Source organism: Corapipo altera, unplaced genomic scaffold, assembly GCF_003945725.1.
Source record: "Corapipo altera isolate COAL_440 unplaced genomic scaffold, ASM394572v1 61286, whole genome shotgun sequence".
Lineage (NCBI taxonomy): Eukaryota > Metazoa > Chordata > Aves > Passeriformes > Pipridae > Corapipo > Corapipo altera.
In genome coordinates, this window is record NW_020884907.1 from 1,631,097 (window position 1) to 1,652,957 (window position 21,861).

Consider the following 21,861-nt stretch of genomic DNA (forward strand, 5'->3'; position numbering starts at 1 on the left):
ATGCCTTGAAGATGCAAGTGCTCAGAACCTTACAGGACACAAGTCCATTACCCTAGAAGCAGTGTGATATCCTCCAGACTGGTGGAGAAGTACAGATTCAACTTCAAACAGCAGAATTTGGGTTTATTTGGTTTGGTGGTTGGGTTTTGTTTGGTTGGTTTGTTTTTGGTTTGTTCAGTTGGTTTGTTTTGGTGACTTTGAGTTTAACACTGAATACAATTGTATTTTCACTTGCTGTAACACCTGCCTTTTTGAAAATTGCACAGTTGAAGGGTTGGCTGCTCCAAACATTTAATCAAAACTATGAATCCCCAGGAGCTGAGTTTTGATTTCTCTTTACTCTTGTTAACTTCTAAATTTAATAGACGTTTCAAGTCTCTTTATTTACGTATAGACTAGATTGTTAGTCATGTGGAAGCTGTGTTCACTCCACTTAAACCCAACTGGCAACATTAAAATTGTTGTCATGAGGAACATTATATTCTGACTTCCTATCGCACTATAAGTGCAACAAATTTGGACATTAGCCTCTGGGAAAAACTCAAACCAAAATGTACCAAAGAAACGAAAACCATGCTCCCTACTTTTCAAAGTTCAAAATTTATCTAGAGATTTTCAAGTCAGTCAAAAAAGAAAAGGCACAGCCATGAAATGGCAAACAAGCACTTTTTTCCAAGCTTTGAATTCTGAATACCACTGCACAGCAATACCCAGAATTAATGCAAAGGCTGAGAGAGGTGCTCGAGGTGGTAGCATAAAAGCACACATTCATTACAACTTTTCTGTTTAGCACAGTGTTAATAAAGTACAGCCTTTTCCCTTGCAGAGAGGCAGGGTCTGCACTGGTTACAGGTTGGTTTTTGCTCTAAGTGCTGGTTTTTGCTCTAACTGCAAAGGAGTACTTCAGCTGCCACCTTCTGGATAATCAAGCCTACTGCACTGCACCAGAGTTCTTTCCCATCTGCCTTCCTCAGTCTTGTAAATACAGATGAAACAGGTTCTCCTTTAAGTGTACACTTACCCTAATCCAAACAGGTATTTTATTTCCTGTATTTTTCAACAGAAGACTGACAACACTGTATTTTCAGCCTTGGTCTCAAGTTTGACTGTAAGAGACCAGAAAAACTAGGAACTTGGATATAACACAGAAGGAGAGTGGTGGGTCCAGTGGAGGATGGAACAGGTATTGCAGCCCCCCACTAAGACGGTAGTACTGAACTAGGGAGATCTCTGTTATACTAAGATCTCCCAAGACCTGCCAAGTCTAGCCTTCACAGGGAAAATAAAAGGAGAAATCCTTGATGATTTTATCAACATGATAAGGTAAAACTGGTCATTAAATTAACAGCTTAAATACAGGTTTGTGGTAAGGAGGAGAAGGATATTTACATATGTATTTTTTCATTTGATTACTATCATGACACCAGCTTCCAGGTAAGCCAGTGTAGGTTAGTCATGAGTGATACCTTAAAAATGGCAAGAATGAAGTAAAAGTCTTTGGATGACCAGTGCATTACATCAAAGAAGCTGAAGCCTTTGAAATTCTTCTGCATCTTGTTTACATGGGGCTATGACCCTAAAGCAGAAGGAAAAGAAGAGGATTTTTAGCTTCTTCGAATAAGAATTTGTAAGGAGGCTACATCTATCTACCTATCTATCTGCTGCAATGCCCAAACTGAACTACAGAGAAAATGCTTATGACAAATATGTGTATTTCACACTGGTGACTCACTAAAATGAAGAAGTGCAAGATTCTACTTAGAAAACTGAAATAAATAGAAAAAACCACATCCTGGACCTCTTAGATATTATGTCTCAAGGCACCCTTGTACTAAAAAAGTGAACAGAAACTGAGATGATGACAACAGATCTCCCTACTCATCAGTCCCATTTGACTCTGTTGGACAAGGCCTGGGTCATAGTTGAACATTTGACCTAAAGTGTCATACTTAGTTAAAAACAGGATCATAGAGAGTGGAAAATCACACGTACAACTACCCATATAACTGCAGCCATCAGTACTATCTAGTATCTCCTCAATACGAGTCTTCAGCAGCTTGGGGTATTCTGACACTGTGAAACAAACATATCACACTCTCAGGAAATGCAAGTAGCTCAGACAAGGCCATGGTTGCATCCTCTATTCAAAACCTCTGTTCATGGATGAGAAGGCCAGAGAAGCACAGCAGCAGTCTTAATCCCTGGATTTATAAAGAAGCAGCACTATTTCATTTTACCATAACGTATCACATTTACTCACAGCCAAGCAAGACAACACTTACATAAAAACAGTTCACTACAACAAAAATTGCTTGTACATTTGAAGTTTCCCTTTTACTCTCATAATCTCCCTGCAAATTTTCAGTTGTTATGGGTTTTTCTCTTTTCTGAATTACGACTTGTCCAGTGCTCTGCATCAGTGTTTGTCTCTAACAAGAGACTGGGGATTTCTGGCCTAAAAGTGTAAAGATTGTTAAAATACTAAGATTCTCTTCTTAAATTCCTAGTAACTAAGACAATAAGACGGGGAAATCAGAATCAACAATTAGCATCAAATGGGGAAATCAATGAATCAACATGTTAAGAATCAGTAAAGTGGGTTTAGGAGATTTATCTGAGAAAATCTAATCACTTACACTAACAGCACATGCTCTGAGGTTTATAACACTAAATATCACCTGTTGATTTTCATCCAGTATTTTTTCCCCATTAGACCTCATTCATAGACTCCTTTCTCCCAGTCCCAATGTCAGTCTCCCAAGAACCTCCTGACTCTCCAATTCCAGCTGAGCTCTTCCCTAGCCAGTGCACCGTGAATTAATAAAGGGATTCTTGTTTATCACCAAGTTCAAAGTAATTTTTAAAGATGGTATTACGCTCTTTTGGCCTCTGCCATGCGCTGTGTAGGTTTATACATAAGCCACAGTCATTTCCAGAACACTTTGAAGCTATTCTTGATGACATGAACTGTATAAATAATGTAATATTTATTTACAATCTGTACCAATGCTGTACCCAGATCTCACACAATATTTCATAAGTTTAGGGAGTTGTGACAAGGTTCTTATCAATTGTAATTACTATTTGTTAAAAATGAAACAAAACAAAATAAAACAACAAACTGATTCCCCTCAAATAATTTTATCAGTTTTTGATCAAATCTTGGAAATACAGGAAAAGCTGAACTAACCCCATTACCCACATCTCTCTCTGCTTCATTCTGTGTTTCAGTCACTTGTAACTAAGAAGAAGCATAGTTTAAAGGGAAAAAGCTTTCCCTTCTGTCTGGGAACAAATGGCTTCTTGAAACAGAATGCTTTTTCATTTGGGGGCTGACCTTGCTTTCATTTCCTTTCACTCTTAATCTGCACATCACTACAGCAATGTTACTATGGCAGAGAGATAAATATCATCTGGCTATTGCAGGAAATAACACCCAAGAAAGTACAAGTAATTTATACACAACTATTAGGACATGAACTTTTTGAGGATTTCCTTCTCTCCACTAGCTGCAGGAGGAACTTACAGTATCTTTCATAGCTGATCTTACCACCATCTCCTCAGCTCACAGAGAACTGTGGAATGCTTGCTCTCTTTTAGCACTCTTAACAATGCATAAATTTGACACAGAAGGACAATATTTTAGTGCAGTTTCCCAAGGGCACCAATTAGTTTCCTTTCATCTACACTTCCTTAGTAGGCAGGAGTGACGCTTGGTCACACTGAAGAAGACATACCACCATTAGGGCTCGCAAATACACAAACAGCACTGCTCTGAAGAAAATAATGCAAGGAATAAACATGAGCTTGTACTCAAGGAAATGCAGTGTAAGACAGCTTCTGGGTTAAATATGTACACAGATTATTTTTCTGCTTCATCATCCAGATCTGCAAGTAATACAGCTCAGAAATGATGTTTCATCACCTTGAGGAATTCACAGCTATGCAACATCAGTCAGAGCCAGATCAAAGATCCACTGCTAGAGGCAATAACTTTTTGGTCTCAGCTTGCCTTGTTTCAGAAATGCTCTTTCTCTGCAAAAGCTGGACTACTGAACTTGAAAATTCATCAAGCTGTTTCTTTCAATTAGTCATCATGACATGCAGAATGAGTTTTAATGCTTCTCAGCATTCTATACATGTTAGCACTGCTTTCTGAAGATCATTTTGAGGCAGCAATGCTGGAGGGAGGATCAGATAGGTCACTGTCATTAAAAACACTTTCACTGAATTTTGGCAAAGTGAAACTGCTGATTGTCCATTAGCGCACTCATCTTTCCATACATTCAAGACTGCTTCACAACCAGACCTTGAAGCATCCATTGCCTTTGTTTTTGTACTTCTTGCTGAAAACACAGTTAGGCAAAACACACTTATTTAGTATTCTCATTCATAATCTTTACTAGGAGGAATATGTGTCAGTTTTATTCCTGACTGATACGATGTCAGTAGGGGTTATGAATGCTTACATATACAGTTTCAAAAACAAGGAAGTTTTGGGATACAAACAAATTACATTGCAAATCAACCTGAAAAAAGTCAAACTAGAACCTCTGCACACAAAATAATTCAGAATACTAATACTCAAATGAAGCTCATGATTGGACAGCTCACTAGGATATAGAGCAAGGAATTATGTTTGGGTTGCCCATTTCATAACAGGGCAAAGAAGGCACAGTCATTTGCTAGTAAAGTGATAGCACTAAGACTTCTGATGCTTAGCTAGACAATTAAAAAATAATAAAAAAAAAGGCTTTAGGCCAAGTAGTATCAGCACAAAAGGCTAGAGGACGAATCTGAGGACAAATTGAATTTTGGAAAAACTCTTAAAAGACTATCAGGTACACCAGCCTAGCCAAGGTGAAGTAAGGAGAAAAGAAAGTAAGTGGATGCAAACATCTGAAAGGAAGAAACATCAAAGGAAGAAGAATCAATTGCTGAAATAGAAAGCTATGTTGAACAAAGAGATGAAATTAAAATAAGGCCATTTAATACAGTTATTACAAAAAATAGCCTGTGCTAAAAAACATCAGGATATGGGATATATCATGAACAGAACTGAAACTTCATAACTATTTAGAGGAAGAAAAAAAGAATTTTTTTTTTACAAGAATTCTGCAGCAGAAATGTGATGTTATAGAAAGTACTGAACAACAGTGATCCTACAGCACTTTAGTTGCCATGTCCTGCCATAACAGGACAGCCCATGTGTTGAAAAACTGCAAACATTCAAGTGCTGCATTGGTAATAAGACTAAACAAACATTTTTCTAATAACATTAGAGCCTTTTCAGGCCATTGTAATCATTGACACACTTTTCCACTTCATATATAAAACACTGGGAAATACAACATGAGAGTATTTACGCAACCTTGGAGAGTAAAAGTTTGGGTAGTTTTTTCTGTTTCAGCCCCTACAATGATATCCCAAAGGGAGAGAGTGTCCCAGCATCCACAACAGGACCCTTTGGAATATACCACCACATCACACAAGACAAACTAGTGTATCCTACGTGCTTAAACAGAGCCATTTCCCAGGAGATGTCACCCCCCTGCAGCACAGGGACTGTACCAGAAGATACTTTTAAGGTTTTAAAATGATCCATAGCTATTTATGTTATTCATTTCATTATTATTAAAACAGTGACAGTCTGACAAAAACTGCATATTTTCAGACAGATCTGCAGAACTAAGTGGCATAAAGCCTGCAGTCTGGCTGTACACACAATTAAAATGAACAGGCTACAGAGACAGATGCAGTCCTCCCTGACCTTAACAGTGTTGATGTTTACATATGAACCTCCCCACTCCACTGCTGATAAAGAATGACAGACAATATTACAAATTAGTGAAGGTCAACAGAGCAGGAGGCAGCAGTTAGTCAATTACAAAAGCAAATCTTCTGCTGAAGTACCAAGTCCTGTGTTTTCTCAGTGTAATCAACTGTCTCAGTCATGAGGTCTAATAAAATTGACCTGTTTTTCCTTTGTCTAATTGACTGATGCTTAGAATTGCATGAACTTTAGGTGTGCTAGAATTTAAGACTTAATATCATGCAGCAAAAGACAGACATCTAATTAGTCTGTCTTCAGGTCTAATGGTTGATCCTGCGATGTGCAGTTCTATCCAACCATGACAAAATCTTTGCTTTGAAGGTGTTTACAAAGACAAAAAAAATTGTTTACTAGCTATGTATGAACTCTACCGGGTGCTAGTAAAGTTGCTATAGCAAAACAGTTCTTGGTGAAGAACAAGAATTGAATTATAAACAGAAAAAAAACCACAAACAAACAAACAAGAAAATCCTAACACTTTGCTTAGACAATACACGTTCTTTCTTTCATAGATGAAGAAAATCATCACGTTAGTTTTCTTGAAATAGCAAGGTGTAAACATTTTCCTGATTCATTTCCCAGACTAAGTCATTCAAAATCCTAAATAGCCTTACAGCTCTGGTTTTCCCCATTATCTCTGTGGATTATCTACATAACTATTCAGACCCTTTAAAAAGCTATATACTGCTTCAAGATCTTAAAGGGTTAGGGTTTTTTCCACATATTTCCTATATATTTTTAGCTTAACTTAAAATAGCTTTCAGAGGAAATGTCTCTTGCTCCCTAGTCATAAGTAGCTGCAACTGCTGTTGCTGCTTCTCCTTTAGCCACCTGTGTGTATTCCTTAGCTTAGACACTACGGCTGAGCTTTAACTGAAACAAAGTTTGACACTGGTTGCAAGTACTATTTGACACTTGGATTTTCTAAGGAATCTAGCACACCCAAATCCCACTGCAAGTGGTAGTGTCTAGCAAAATCTTAACCCAAACCAGAACATACTTCACTGTGTTTTGGCCATGTCTCAGCGAAAAAGTAGTTGGACATGAAAAGCCCAGTAGGTTTACTTTTACTTGGGGCTCTATGACTCTCTTTTCCTCCAACTAGACTCATTGAAGTTAGAAATTCAAAAGTAGCTGTTAAACTATTACATCATTTTCAGTATGAGAGGAATCATTAAAAATAATGATTTTTTAAAAAGAGAATAAAAATTGAAACAAACTCCAAAACTGTACTTTCTGTGTACAACTCCCTGTGCACTCACAACAACCATCAGGGAGTTTCTGCTTTGGACAAAACAATTGCCTAGGGTTTCCAATAATAATTTCTGCTTGAAAACATATGAAGAATAAAGTTCCTCCAACAGGCCCTGAAAAGGGATTTTTTTTAACACCAGAAACTCTAGACCAAGAGGCAGAAAAGAACTCAAAGGAAAATTTTAGCCTTCATTTATGTACAGTTTATTGACAAAGTACACATATTCTCTGTCTCTCTCTCTAATCACACACAATATTTTACACAAACACAAAATTGTTTACACATTTTTACATGCACAAATACAGCAGCATACAATTTAGAAATTCAACTTCTAAATTAATTCAGTTTCCCACTGTTATATTAGTACTTTCTCTCTCTAAACCTCTAACACATTTTTTCAATAGTTCCTTTCTTTTTCTGGGGAAATTTACTAGCTATTTTCCTTCCCTCCCAGCTGCATATTTACTGATGTCTCACTAACACATTTCCCTTGAACTGATTTTGCTTCTCAACCATCTCTATGTTCCCCAGTGCCATACTGCTATTTCTGGACTAAACAATTCATTCTATCACCACACAAGAGTCATTCCCTAAGAGGCAAATCAATTTATTTGCTATTTCTCATTCCTTTTAGCAAGGGGCTCTCATTCGAAAAATCAAAATTTGTTTTCAACATTCCTAAGAGCACCACACTTAAAATACACACCATGAACTCAAGTTTTTTTAACAATACTTCAAGTGCTAACATACATTCAGAAGTGAGCAGCCACAGCCTCCAAAGAGTATTAAAACAATACTTCACGTTGTTACATAAGGCTATCTAGATCTACAATAAAAGGCCAGGAAAACTGGAATTCCTTTAGTCACTGCCAGGAGCCTACTACATTCATGAACTGTCACAGAGAAACATTTTAAAAGCAGAAAAAGGAAAAATAAGTAGACTTTACATCTTCTGTTAATCAGATTTAGTACATTCTACAGGTCCGTTCAGTTTTAGACAGTTCCACAGACAGGTCTTAGAAACCTTTCAGAAGCTTTAAAGCTTCTCTTGAATTAACTCTTATGTAGTTCAAGGGAATTCACAACAGGTACTGGTCTGACAACATTAGCATTGTCATGCATAGTCAACTTTTACATAAATATTTCCATTCCATTGAAAAATTACTTATAGGATAACACAAAAAAACCCCTGAGCAAACACCAGAAGCCTGCACATCTTATACCCACAGCTACAAATTAAAACAAATTAGTAATATAAATTACTTTTAGCAGGATCAGTGCTCAAATGTATAAGATTCCCTTGAGATCTTTGAGAAATCACAGCCCAAATTTTCCTTTTAAAAGAAAGATATGCTTTTGTACTAGACCACGTTAGCAAACAGTAAGGTAAATTTTTTAAAAAATACAGCTTCATTCATTATTAAACTGTGTTTAAACTCCTCAGCAAGGAAGGAATAACATCGCTTCGGTGAGACTACAGTCACTTCTGATGCAGTAAAATTGCATCTTAAAAAAAAAAGGAATGCCTTAACATATCTTTCCTCTGGCCATCACAATCTTTGTCTCATTGTCCAAAGAGGCTTTACAAAGACACACGAGGAAAATTAGGGGGATAGGAAAAATTAGTGTTCTCACACATCATTTGTGCCTCATGGTAGCTGGGTCCTGTTGCACACGTCAGCAGGATCAAGTACATTTCCTACTATACTGGGTGTGCTCTGCATGTGGAGCTTGTGGAGCTCAGAAAGACAATACTAGGAGGGCTTAGACTTTCTGTGACCACACTGAACAGACACAAAAACAACCTCTGAAAAGACTTTGGTAAATATCTACACCTCTATGCCTAAATTCACTGAGTGTTGTGCGTACCAGTTACATCTCTACTATGGTACACTTGGGCCCCTTTAGAATGCACCAGTTTGTGTCATAATTGAAAAAGAAAGGCTTGTTTCCAGTTTATGTAGAGCTTGTGTCCAAAGTTATAGCTTCCTCAAAAAGGGAAGCAGACACAAACCAAAGCCAAGGCCTACTGTGTATGAATATATAGACAACGAGCGGCAGAATTTACATGAGAAGACAAAAGAGCACCAACATAACCTTACAAAATCATCCACAGACATCTCCTGCACAAATTTTGAGCTGGCTCTTGCATTTTATAGCACTTCTATAGAAAGTTATGATCTGGTAAATTGTCAGTTAACATACATGAAGGCCAAAACGGTCCCAAATAGGTAAATTAGTGACAGCTTCCTGAAAAGCAAATTCAAAACATAACAGGTTATACAAAACAGATACCATGGTAGCAACAATTCTATGTTGCAGTTTTAGTTTAAGATACAGGCATATGAACCAGAAAATGTTGTAATCTTATACTGAGATATGAGGTCTGTGGAGCAAAGAAAATGGATCTCTCAAAGGAATGTTAATAGAAATCAGTTAGCACAGTAAGGCAAATGAAAGAACTAATTTACATGCAATTAAACTCCAGAGACTCAGCGAAGTAATTCTTAAGTCTGGCCAAACAAAAACTAGGCATATAAAAATAAGAGAAAGAATCTGTTAATTTATTAGTTGGGGAAAACTGGTACTCTGTTTTGTGGCAACTTGTCAGACAGAAGCCAAAGGAAATATATTTAAACATAGCCTTTCAGAGAGGTGGGTTGACATATGCTCTACACTGAGAAGCAGACGTTTCAAGAGACACCAAGGAGGTTAGAATATAATTCCTAGCATAAAGGACATGTTGAAAATCAAGGAAAAGACAACAAAGGAATTCTAAAGGCTTGGAAAATCCAAGTAGTCCTGAAGGGATATCTGCAGCATCTCATGTTTTTTAAAGCACAAATTATGTTTCTACTTACAATTTATGAGAATTACAATTTTGCTATGGATAAATTGAGGCTTGAGTGAGAAACCTCTGTCAAGACTGCAGACCTGATTTCTGTTTCACAGAGAGTCAAAAGTCTATTACATTTTTTAATGCTTCTGAAATTAGTTAGTTTTACTTTTGCAGGAACAAACTTAAAGGCTGCTCCACTGAACATTTGTGGCTAACTGGATAGCTCACTGACTTGAAAATCATAATCACAAGATTCTAACCCTGTAACCATGTTGAACATTAACTACTCTACATTGCAGCTTGTACACGCATGACCAGTTACCACATCTCACCCATCAAGAAACACTACTATACCATATTACCCGAAATATTTTTGTTCATATCACTAACTAAAAATCATACTCAATCTCAATTTGAGATTTAAGGACTAAAAGATGGTGACCTATTTTGGTTTAGCACTTATTTCCTGGGTTTTATTTGCAGAAGTTGACTCTGAAATGCTATCTGGAATTACTATTTTTTAAATTAATTAGCTAAAAGGAAATCAAAAGCCATGGGGAGCCTGAAGTACTGACACTCTTTCTAAAGCTGTCATTACACTTCAGTGGGATCACATCTACTCTCCTGAAATGATGTCATACTGTTCCTTAAGAATCAATGACCTATGTATCACAGCATCACAAATACTGTGTCATGTTTTATTAAAACAGACTTTTGCTTCAAGGAACACTGAAACATAAACATGTCACAGCAGTTTTCTGTGTCAATGTGCTCTAAGTGCCATTAAATGTAAAATCTCTGGCATTACAGAGCACCATTAAAATCCGTTTTGTCAAATTCAGTAGGTTTAATTAAAACCTATTTTACCCTAGAAGGCACACTGCAAAAAACATAGAGAGTATGCAAGAGCTATACACAATCAGTTCTAACAAATGCTGTCAAGTAGAAATTGTCATCTTGTTTAAAAATAGAAAGCCGTTAAGTCTTCAGGTGATGGGGAAAGAATGTAGAGTGGTATTTCAACCAATTACCTTAGACATGTAGTAGAAAAATGGAATTATAGAATATCTCAAGTTGGAGGGGACCCTAACAGTCATCGGGTCCAAATCCCTGCTCCTCGCAGGACTACCTAAAACTAAACCCCGTAACTCAGAGTGTCGTCCACACACCCCATGAACTCTGAAAGGTTTGGTGCCATGATGACCACTTCCCTGGGGAATGTGTTCCAGTGACCAATCACACTCTCAGCGAAGAACCTTTTTCTGAAATCCAGTTTCCAGTCAGAAAGGTCTTTTTCCTTGGGTCAGATTGACATTGGTCCTAAATTTGGGGGGTTTTTTCTTCCTCTGCAGTACTGGGCACAGACCTTCGCCAGGGCACCTCTAGGCCATTTTGGGTAAGAGCCTGCCCACTGTTCTTGGAGCATAAAGACACCACAGGTGCCCTGAATCCCCAGAGCTGCCACTTTTCAGCCATCCTTGCACTTAGTAAAGGTGTAGTTTTGTCCCTGATCTGTTGTTTGTGTCACGTGTGTGCTGGCCTGGGCCCGGGAACCTTGTCCTGCAGCTGTGCTGTCAGTAGTGCATGTTCATGGTACTGGGCTTTTGTGGCAAGTTTGTGGGGGCAACAGGGGAGAGGCTTCTCTTGGAAGGTGCCAGGAGCTTCTCCCATGTCAGTCAGTTCCAGCTAGCTTCAAGATGGACCTGCTGCTGGCCAAGGCTGAGCCTGTCAGTGGTATCAGTAGGACTCCTGGGATAACACAACTAAGAAAGGGAAAAAACTTGTGTAGATACTGCAATGAGCTTTTGAATGCCACTGCACATTAGAACATATTTTCAGCTCTGGGATGCTGAAACAAATTCTACATGCTGCAGTGAAGTCCTTATGCCCATGCACAATGCCATGACAATGGTAAGGCAGAAGCAAAAGGAGCAGTCTCCAGCTGCACATACCTCAGAGAGGCCTTCAACAGCCACCATCACTGCAGTGTGAACTCTGGCCTAACAAAACAGGTAAACAGGAATGGCACAATCAACCCATTAACTTTCCAAAATCTCATTTTAAGCATAAAGCAACTGTGTTAGCAGGTTAGCAGGTTTTGGCACCACAGTGAAAATGCAGAAACTAAGAAATCTTTTAAACCCCTCAAAGTGTCTCAGATAAAAGTCATTATCCTCTGTATAACTCAAGCATCTAAAGGCTGCATTCACAACAGGGAATACTTGCACAACAAATATATTTGTTTAATAAATATGGAAATTAAAACACAAGAGTTGGTATTTACTGTGCATTTCTTATATGAGTTATCATAGATCATTTTAAAAAGATATTTCTATTCGAGCTTGCTTGTGTTGCTGCTCAGATTATTTACTCAAGGAAATTTAACTCTTCAGGAAGAGTTCCTGTTCTCTTCAGGAAGCAGAACTACATAAAGTGGAGTACCTGTTTCTTTGCTATAATTTCCACAGCCATCTGTAAAATTTTGTCACCACACTCTTTCTTAAAAACCAGTTCAGCCTGTATGAGAACTGGAGCAACATTAGGCAACAGTGAACCTGCATTCCATTTCATTTTAAAACAGAGCATTTGTGACAGCTTCACAAGTGATATACATGAATCCTGTTTGGGATTCAACCATACTGCATCCTGGTTATCCTACAGGACAAAACTTATTAATACTTAAAGATCAGCATTAAGACTATAATGCATTTTACATAGGATATTTTGGTTTCAACATGATTTCTTCATTGAGTCACTGGTCAGCAAGGCACTTTCTTCCATCTTACCTGAATTATTCATAGGGCATTCCCCTGTAGAAATCATCAACTGAACTAGAAGAATCACTCAACAGAACACTTCTGTCATATTTTATTTTTTCCTCTTTTTTAGGTTCCATTGTTAATCAAAAGCATTGCATTTCTACCCCTGAGAAAGAAACAGTGTATGAAGCATTTATTCATGGTCATCTGTTACCTGCCACATATCAGAAATAGCAGCCTGGACTGAAAGGTGGGAAATCTGTTGTGCACATGACAAAGTTCCTAAAAATAATTGAATAAATACATAGAGGTAGATATTAAAAACATTTTTATAGAAATAAAATTTAATATAAGTAACTACTTGCCAAACATCTACTTCTAGGAGCTACTAATTATCTCAAAGGCACTGATATGACTGTAACTTTAAAGGAACTTATAAAGGAAACGAAAATCACCTGTTGACATTGAATAGACACAATCCATAGAATTATTTCAGGAGGATGACGTTTCATCATGAAAGCTGAAAACATATACAGAGTGCAACTAGGTTTCCATCTTCTATGGCTGCTTCAGTAATTTTGGAGGCAGAATATACTCAGTATTTTACAGGCAACAAATCAAAGCTAACTGTAAAACTTGAATTTAATTCAAATCACTAAAATTTAATCCAAAGCTTCACAAAGGTAGAGTTCCTCCAGAAAGGGCAGCAAAGTTCCTTTTAAAAAAAAATTATTTATTTCAACAGAATATAAAGATGAAGACTGATTTAGTTCTCTGAAAGGTTATCAAATTCACATTACAATTTTTCTTCAAAGTACTGAGAAGTCAGAGCAGATGCAAACTACAGGGTTGAAAACTCTCTGATTCTGTAACTCACACTGCTCTTTACAACCAATTCAACTTCGGTAACAACTTCTCCCATGCTCCTGAATTTTAGAACTATCTTCAAAAACAAAACCAAACCACAAATATCCAATTCCCTGTCCCCACACTTTGTTATCACTTTGAATTAGTATCAACTTCTCTTATACACATTGTGAAAACAACAACAATAATAAGTCAGAGGTGACTGAGGTCAACAATGCTGACTTCAGGTAAGTGAACGCTTCTCATTTGATTTTTAAATACATTTAAATTTCTCTTGATGTAAAGTCCTTAAAAACTTTAAAAAGGACATATCCTAAAGAAGAGGCTGCATCCATCCACAGATTTCCTTTTATAGCAGTCATACTCAGTATTACAGTTTTGAACTGCATAACAGTCATGCCCCTTTCCCTCTGTCTTTGAAGTGATACATGCCTCTAGAGATAGAAAGACAAAACTGTTCTTCTATTCCCTTGAACAGAAGGGCTGTGATTTTCCTTGCATCTTGTGAAGGTCACATAAGCAAGGACCTCCTGTTACGAGCTCCTAGGTAAAGTGTAAAATCTGATCCTTAAAAGTTTGCTTTCATAATTTGTCCTTTATCATTGGACAATACCGACATTTTAATTTTTCCATTTCAGATAAACCCCTAGTAAACAGTAACTGCAACAGAAACTGGTGTGTTCTCCTTTCTCTTATCAAAAGCACATAATGCCCTAACAGTGCCACAACAGCTCTGCAAAATATCATCTGCAACTCCAACAGTGACAACTGAGTCAAAAGGAAACACTGCTGTCTGAACAGATAGGCAGGAAGGATTTAGTTTTGCAGGCAGAGGTGTAGGTTCAGCCTGCTTGTCTAAAGAGTGTGAAACTCTCACTGACCACAACATTGCAAGTGCCACAAATCCCAGAGGGGAGAACTGCTGTCTGGGGAGATAGGTGAACAGAGCCAAGGAGAACAAGAATCTCACAACTGCTTCAAGATCAGCTGAAGTGTGTATCTTGTGTACTACCAATGCCTGTTCAAAGAAGAACAGAAAGAAAAAGTCTTTAAATAAGGCAAGGGTCACAAACCACAACTCTTCTTTTCTTTTTTTTTTTGGCAAATACCTGACTACCAGTACTTTCCATCACCAAATCCATTGCTGATAGATTTCAGAATGAAAGAGAATGACCAGTAAGATTCCAGTTATGTGCAACTCTATTACGCCTCTATGGAAACAAACAAACAAACAAACCAGGCATAGACACTAGTCCATGGACTTTCATTTTCAGTGAAAATCAACATAATCTTTCTAGGGAAACTTATATGAATAATCTTCTCATCTAAATCTATTATTCCCCACAATACTGATTCCACATTTGGCATACACCAGCACATCTAGCACTGACTGAAGACATCCTATCTAACACCTGAAAAGAATAAGGAGCTTGATTTTGGGTAAAGTTAAATTCCTTAGAGGATTGCTTCAAATATAATAAAGCACCATAAGCTGATATATTAATATAGTACACTGTAATTTTTTCCTCATTGCCTTCTGCTGGTAATTATGAAAAAAAATCAAAGGCAGTGTATGTGACCTCAATTCTGCAAATGCTTAATCACAACAAGTATATGACCCGTTTCTCAATATATCCACATAAAAATGTATTTTAAAAAAGAGCATATAAAAATCTCAATAGAAATTTTTATTTTTATCTACACATTTTATATATGTATATATATAAGTCATTCAGCAACAAAAGGAAAACAGGCAACTAGAAGCACTGGCTTTTGTTTCATAGAAATTTAATTTTCCTTTTAAAGCTTTTCTTTTTTTAATTGACAATAACTTCTAATAACTTATGTATTTTATAAACACATGATCTATATTTACATGCATGTGTATAAGCAGCAAATGGTTTATATGTTATTAATTTGCCAAATATTCCGTTGCTTTCTTACACTGACACATTAAGTAGGTCTGTCTTAAGGTGCTTTAAATATTTTGTACATACTCTGATATTATCTCCTTATTGAGAGTAAATCCTAGTATTCAAGCCCAAAAACATCTTGCATATGTAACATAAAGTTCCAGTTTCAGTTCAGCTAAAAAAGCTATAAAAGCTAAAATATGTTACCTGTCCTTATAGGCACAGTAGGCCACAGTGTAGCATATGGTCTGTTACAGCTACTGAGGTTTTAATTACTACTTCCATGGGCAGAGAGAACAGTTCAAAGCCACTTCCAACCGAGCATCTGCTGCCTCCTACATCCAGGACATAAGAAGTGCAGTATGCATGGTCCAACCAGACCAAGTGGTGTATAAACATCAATCTAAGCCCTAACTGTGCTGCAAGCATTGCTGTCCCATAGGTATAGCAATTCTTGTGTTGCTTAGTGATAGAAGTACCTCCTCACATAGAAAACTAGTTAGCATCTTTCAGGAAATACAAAGGGATCGAAAGAAAGATTGTGTGAATCTTAAACCAAAAAAACAGGTGCCCTACTCCACAAATAAGTCAAACTGTTAGGACAATCTTGGTATTAAGTGAACACGAAGCCACAGTGACAAGTACCAAGGTTTTTAGCAGACATACCCTAGCAAAAGAAACAACTTTTCCCTTAAGCCTCTGTACTTGTTTTGGCTGGGGTAAGTTAGTTTTCTTCACAGTGGTTGGTATGGGTTTGTGTTTTGGATTTGGGCTGAACACAGGGTTGATAATACAGAGAAGGTTTTGTTATTGCTGAGCAGCACTTGCACAGAGCCTTTTTTGCTTTTCATACTGCCAGGCTGGTGAGGTGATGGGGGGGGGGGGGGGGGGGGGGGGGGAGGCTGGGAGATGGCACAGCTGGGACAAGTGATCCCATCTGACCAAAGGGATATTCCAGACTATATGGCATCATGCTCAACATATAAAGCTGGTGGAAGAAGGAAAAGAGGGATGTGCCTTCCCAAGTCACCGTTACGTGTGAGTGGGCCCTGCTCTCCTGGAGAGGCTGAACACCTGCCGCCCATGGGAAGCAGTGAATTAATTCCCATTTCGCTTTACTTGCACATGCAGCTTTTGCTTTTATTACTAAACTGTCTTCATCAAAACCCAGGAGTTTTCTGGCTTTCACCCTTCTGATTCCCTGATCTTGCTGGCAGGGGAGTGAACAAGCAGCTGTGTGGGGCTTGGTTCTGGCTGGGGTTAAACCATGACAGTCTCTTATTCAACTTCTTAAAACACAGACCTTTCTCTTTTTCTTTCCTCTTTACTTCCATCTGTCATATGTCCCTTCACTGCAAAAGCAGCAGCTCTCAGGGCCAGGACTTTGGAAGGTTTGCAAAATGGGATAAAAGGAACAAGCCTGGTAACCAAGGCAGTATGGAAGCTCCTAAAATGCAGGTTTTATAGCAGAAAGGTGAGGAATGGCTGCATTAAGAAAGGAACGAGTTCTGGTTTTGGGTTTTTTTTAACATGAGTGTAACAATTTGGGAAAGGAAAAACTGTGGGTGAGGTACAGAATATTCAGCTCATTGCTCCTACTAGGACACTGACCTGGAGATGCAGAGAGAGTGTAGGGAGATGTGCATGTTTTTGGGGCAGCAAACGGGAGTTAGCCACCACTGCAGAAATAAAGAAGAGAGTTCTAAAACTGAAACACTTGAGTAAGTCTTCATGCAGGTTTCAACGGATAACAAAGGAATCCTTTTTCTTCAAACAGCATAGGCAAAGCCATCTCTCTTCATTAACTGACTGAATGGTGTTAAAAAGACACAAAAAAAAGGACTAGGCTTTGTAATACCGCTTTGTATTACTGGTACATGCAAACAAATTCGGTTCTGTAGAGATGTAGTGGCACATCATCACAGTAAATTATATCTTTTACTGCTTTGAGGCAGAAACAAATATATAATTTATGTACATTCATGTACATAGATATAAAAAATACAAACACCAAGAGAAAAGCACAAAACACTATCCCTTTTAAACTACTCAGTTTTTAATTATATTTCAAAACAAGCAGGGAAGTTGTACAAAATAATGCAGCATAAGCAATTTTTTATCTAATGTAGCAGTTGAGAAAAAATTCCTTAGTCTTAAAATAATGTCTCCCCTTTTTGAAGTCAGGTTGTTTTTTATTTCAAAAAAAACCCTAATAAAATAGTAATTTATTGGTAGAATGGGGTTATGAGGTAATGAAAGTAAAATGTTGAAGAAAAATAAATTTATGTTTGTCCTGAGCGCCTCCTTAATATGAAAGCTTTCTAAACGAAAGAGGAGATGTGGTGTGTGTTCTTACTTAAAAAGATTTCTAGCTTTGTATTTTTTCTTAGACTGTGTCTCACAGATTATAGAAATATGGCAACCTAACAACGCCTACCTTTGAAAAATATATATACCTGTTCAAAAGCCTAATATCCATGTCACCAGTTTTCTAAAGCACAACACAGGGGCACACAGAAGGCAGAGTTCATCTTGGTAGCAATATTTGGAAGTACAAAATGGACAAGGACAAAGGACCAAACATTAGAAGCAAACACATTCCTTCTTTTTTAATCAATATTTTGTTAGACTGGTGGGTTTCATTCATTAATCTTTCGGAAAGTGAAAAATGAAACAGATCTACCATAACAGCAAAAATAAAACTGAAAATTAAATTCATTCTTTTGGAATTGCTTACAAAGAGTGCTGGTTCATCACACACAACTTAGTCAAAAGAGTTTGGACTTCAGAGTATTCATTTCTTTGAGGTAATGTATTTATAGGCAAATTTTGAATCCAAAAGACCTGAAAACAAATTTTCTAAATTCTTTCTCTTATACCATGCACATTTTTAAAATCATGAAAGTTCCAGCAAAAAAAGTTTTAAAAAGTATTGTGTTTTGTGTTTAATAGCTTCGAACAAATCTAAAACTGAACTTCATGTGACTGCTCTGTTGCATCTAAATGTTCACTATATTATAGCTGAGCCAGGACACTCAAAAAAAGCTCCAAAAATAAAATGCCTGGAGCTTTGCAATGAATTGGTTTTAATTTCTTCAGCAACTGCTGCATAGTGATTGATCTAGTATCGTACAACACAGGAAATTAGCAATTAAAGGCTTCCATGCATCCAGCATGAGATCCTACAAATCCTGTTATCCACAGGAGCAAAATTAAAAGACCAAGAGGAATCAACAAAGCTAAAAAGTGCATATTGTAAGCTGTGCAGAATTTGTCCTTTGGTGAAAAACATGAAAACTCTGCACAGACTGCACACATGGGAGCATTTAATGTAGGATTATAACTCAATTAAGACAACTGTTCCTCTGATCCTGTAATTCTAAGGCATTTTGCAGATGGCTCTGAATTCCAGGCTGTAATACAAATTTCTTTCTGTTTTCTATAACATAAACTCACATATTATGTAAAGACACATTTAATCTTTTGTTTAGGAAAATCTTCACAATGTAGGTCAAAAGATACACTACTGTTCTAGATGAATCTAAAATAAGGTAAATCAAATTAACACACACAACATTAAATGGGAACATCATCCATATATGCAAATATGGCATTAACAATAAAGCTTAACTGATACCCTAGTTTCCTTAAGGAGTTATTGAGCACATCCCACAGCACAGGGAAAGAAGATTCCCAGCCCAGCAGGAGTCATGTCAATCCCAGAACTGGAGGCAGCATCACACACAAGGCTGCGCAAACAAATTGCATGAGATTGCAACTTCAGACTCCAAGTTGGCCTGGAGATTGGTGTGTTACAGGAATAAACATGCCCTTTCTCTGTTCCAATGTGAATGAAAGTGCAACTACACTATCATTAATCATATGAGACTGGTTTGCTTCAGATTTGTCAAAACTAATTCAGCTTTGCTGAATATAGCGACAGATACCAGATTTATCTAGACCGAGAGAAGAGAAAAAGGTTATATAAACTTTGCTAACACAGTCAGACAAATTATATTGTTTATCCATGCCTAAACAAAAGGCCACTATTAGCTCAGGGTTAACTAAAATTTCTTAGCTAATCTCTGACCTAATTTTGACCTCTCCTATTAATCACAGAAAAGCTTTCAGTTAATGTATTGATTAGTTGTGTTTACATCCCCCAATTCTGTAGTTTCTTGCCTTGCATCTCATAAATTAAAGACAAAACATCTTTTTCTAAGTTTAATTAGTAGCCAATTAGTTCCATGTTGTTACCTAGCGTGGGACCGACAGTAAAGACAAACATTAACCATTTTAATTCGTTGCATGAAGGAGGCATTTATGTATAACAAGAAAGAATCATGAGACCCTTTATTTCACTCTATTTTTTCCACCAGATCATAGAATATTATTTCAGAAAATTTGTGAAAATACCCAATTCTTGTGCTTCCAGCAATTCCCATTAGAAAGACGTACAGTTATCTATCACCGTTAGAAGTGAAAACCTAAAGAACACATGAAATCTAATAGATCTGTAATCCTGTTAGTAGGCTGTAACCAGACATAATCATTTGTCATTGCATCATACTTCTTACAGAGCCATTTACATTGGACTTGTTTAATTCCTTTAGTAGCATAACCACTGCATGTCAAGATATGGGTATGATGTATTCATATCTACACGATCTCCCCATTTGCAGAAGACTAGTTTTTACTCAAGTAAGAGTGAAGCACCTGAGTTAAAATTCCAAAAATCATTTTTCTACATTGCCTTTTTTTTTTTTTTTTTATATATAGGAGCTGTTCAGTTTCTGGTAAAAACGTATGCAGGCTTAATTTAAAAATTAACTCTGAGAGAAACAAAACCCGACTGCATTGTAAAATATATGTAAATTTACAACAAGGAGTTCTAACAATATAAGAAATAAAAATCTCAAAGTTAAAAAGAACTATCCAAATACCATGCCTTATGTTCATCTGAACCAAGTAATATAAGGAATTACAGTTTGAAAGCCTACTGTAATTAGATACTGAAGCTAAAAAGCTCAGCAGAAATTCAATATAATTCTAAATGCTGAAGCCTTACTGTCCCATCACATTCATATTCATATTTCTTGTCTTTTTGTACTGATAAAAGCCTCCCGAAAATAAATTTATCCAGTCATATTGAGGATCATATTTGACACTCAAGTGATAGCATAACTCTAAATTATGTTCAGAGTTTTCTTTCTCTTCTTTCCAGGAAATGAGAATGATCTTCCATCATCTGAAAAAAGGCACCTGGCCTACTGCAAAAATGAAAAAGCTTGTCCATTACTGTTTGTCATGTTGGTAGATAAACTCTTTCCTATGAAGGCCTAAAAGTTGTTTTATTATAGTACAGTCAACCATTTGGATCAAATTCAGAGTCCTATTCATTTGTGAATAAATTTGCAAATAATTGCAAATAAATTCCACTGCACAGTCAGTACCGTTTTCTTATATTTTAACATTATTCACCAAAAGCTCCATTCTTCTGAGTTTGCGTTTATTCTTCGGCATTGGCTTGTCATATAAGCCATTTTTGAGAAGATGTTCCTTGCTGTGATGGATCTGGGCACCATGCTGAAGCTGGAAAGAGCATAAAGCTTGAAGTGGATGGAGTATAGTCTGCAAAAAGATGAAGGGGTGGGGGACAAAAAACCCAGCCTTTTAGTAAGATATTTTAAAGACATCAATTATTCCATCAATTTTTATTCAATGACTACTTAAAAATACTGATAAAATATAATGTGGATGATAAATGCTGATAAAATATAACCTTTGGAGACACAGAAGGCACAGCTGAAAAACAGATGTACTGAAAAGAACCACACAGCAGTCGTATATTCACCTACATGCTGCCATCCTTCACTCCTTCCTCAAATCCACTCAAACCTGACTTCAGCCCCAGCTACATTACTGTAAGTTATGGCTTTGACTTGACCTTAGTAATGGACTACAATCAATTACTGTGGTTCGGTCAACAAGCTGTAATAAAATAAGTCACAATAACTAAGCTGTTTGTGTTTGCACAAAAGTCCCTTGAGGCAGGGTTTTAGAAAGAGAGGAGGGACTCATGGTCGAGGCCGGGGGACTGCTATCCTGTACTCTATCCATGCTTCCAGTAATATTTATACCTAATGATGCCACACAAACCAAATTTATCTCAAGAGGTTCCTAACTGTAGATTCTTCATTTTCTGGTTGCCTGACTCAGTATCACACAACCTCATGTGCAGATGTGTACAGCAATCACAAATGTAACTGCAGTCAGCAGGAGCTGAGATTCTACGGAGAAAAACATGACTCTTATGAGCACAGAGGAAAATCAAGTGACTTATACTAGGCATCAAACTAAGTGCCCGTTTTTAACTTCCATAGCTTTCAAGTTCA

At 37.2% G+C, this 21,861-nt stretch overlaps 1 protein-coding gene across 2 annotated transcripts in view; it reads right to left on the bottom strand.

Annotated features, from left to right (window-relative positions):
* Positions 1-19,685: 19,685 nt before the first annotated feature.
* The window catches only part of DTWD2 (DTW domain containing 2), a 79,119-nt gene continuing 76,943 nt past the window's right edge, over positions 19,686-21,861 (bottom strand). For both annotated transcript variants that reach the window (XM_027652541.1, XM_027652542.1), the window contains one exon: positions 19,686-21,097. In XM_027652541.1, the coding sequence (XP_027508342.1) occupies positions 20,927-21,097 (171 nt within the window). In that variant the 3' untranslated portion in view covers positions 19,686-20,926. The remainder of the gene's footprint in view (positions 21,098-21,861) is intronic.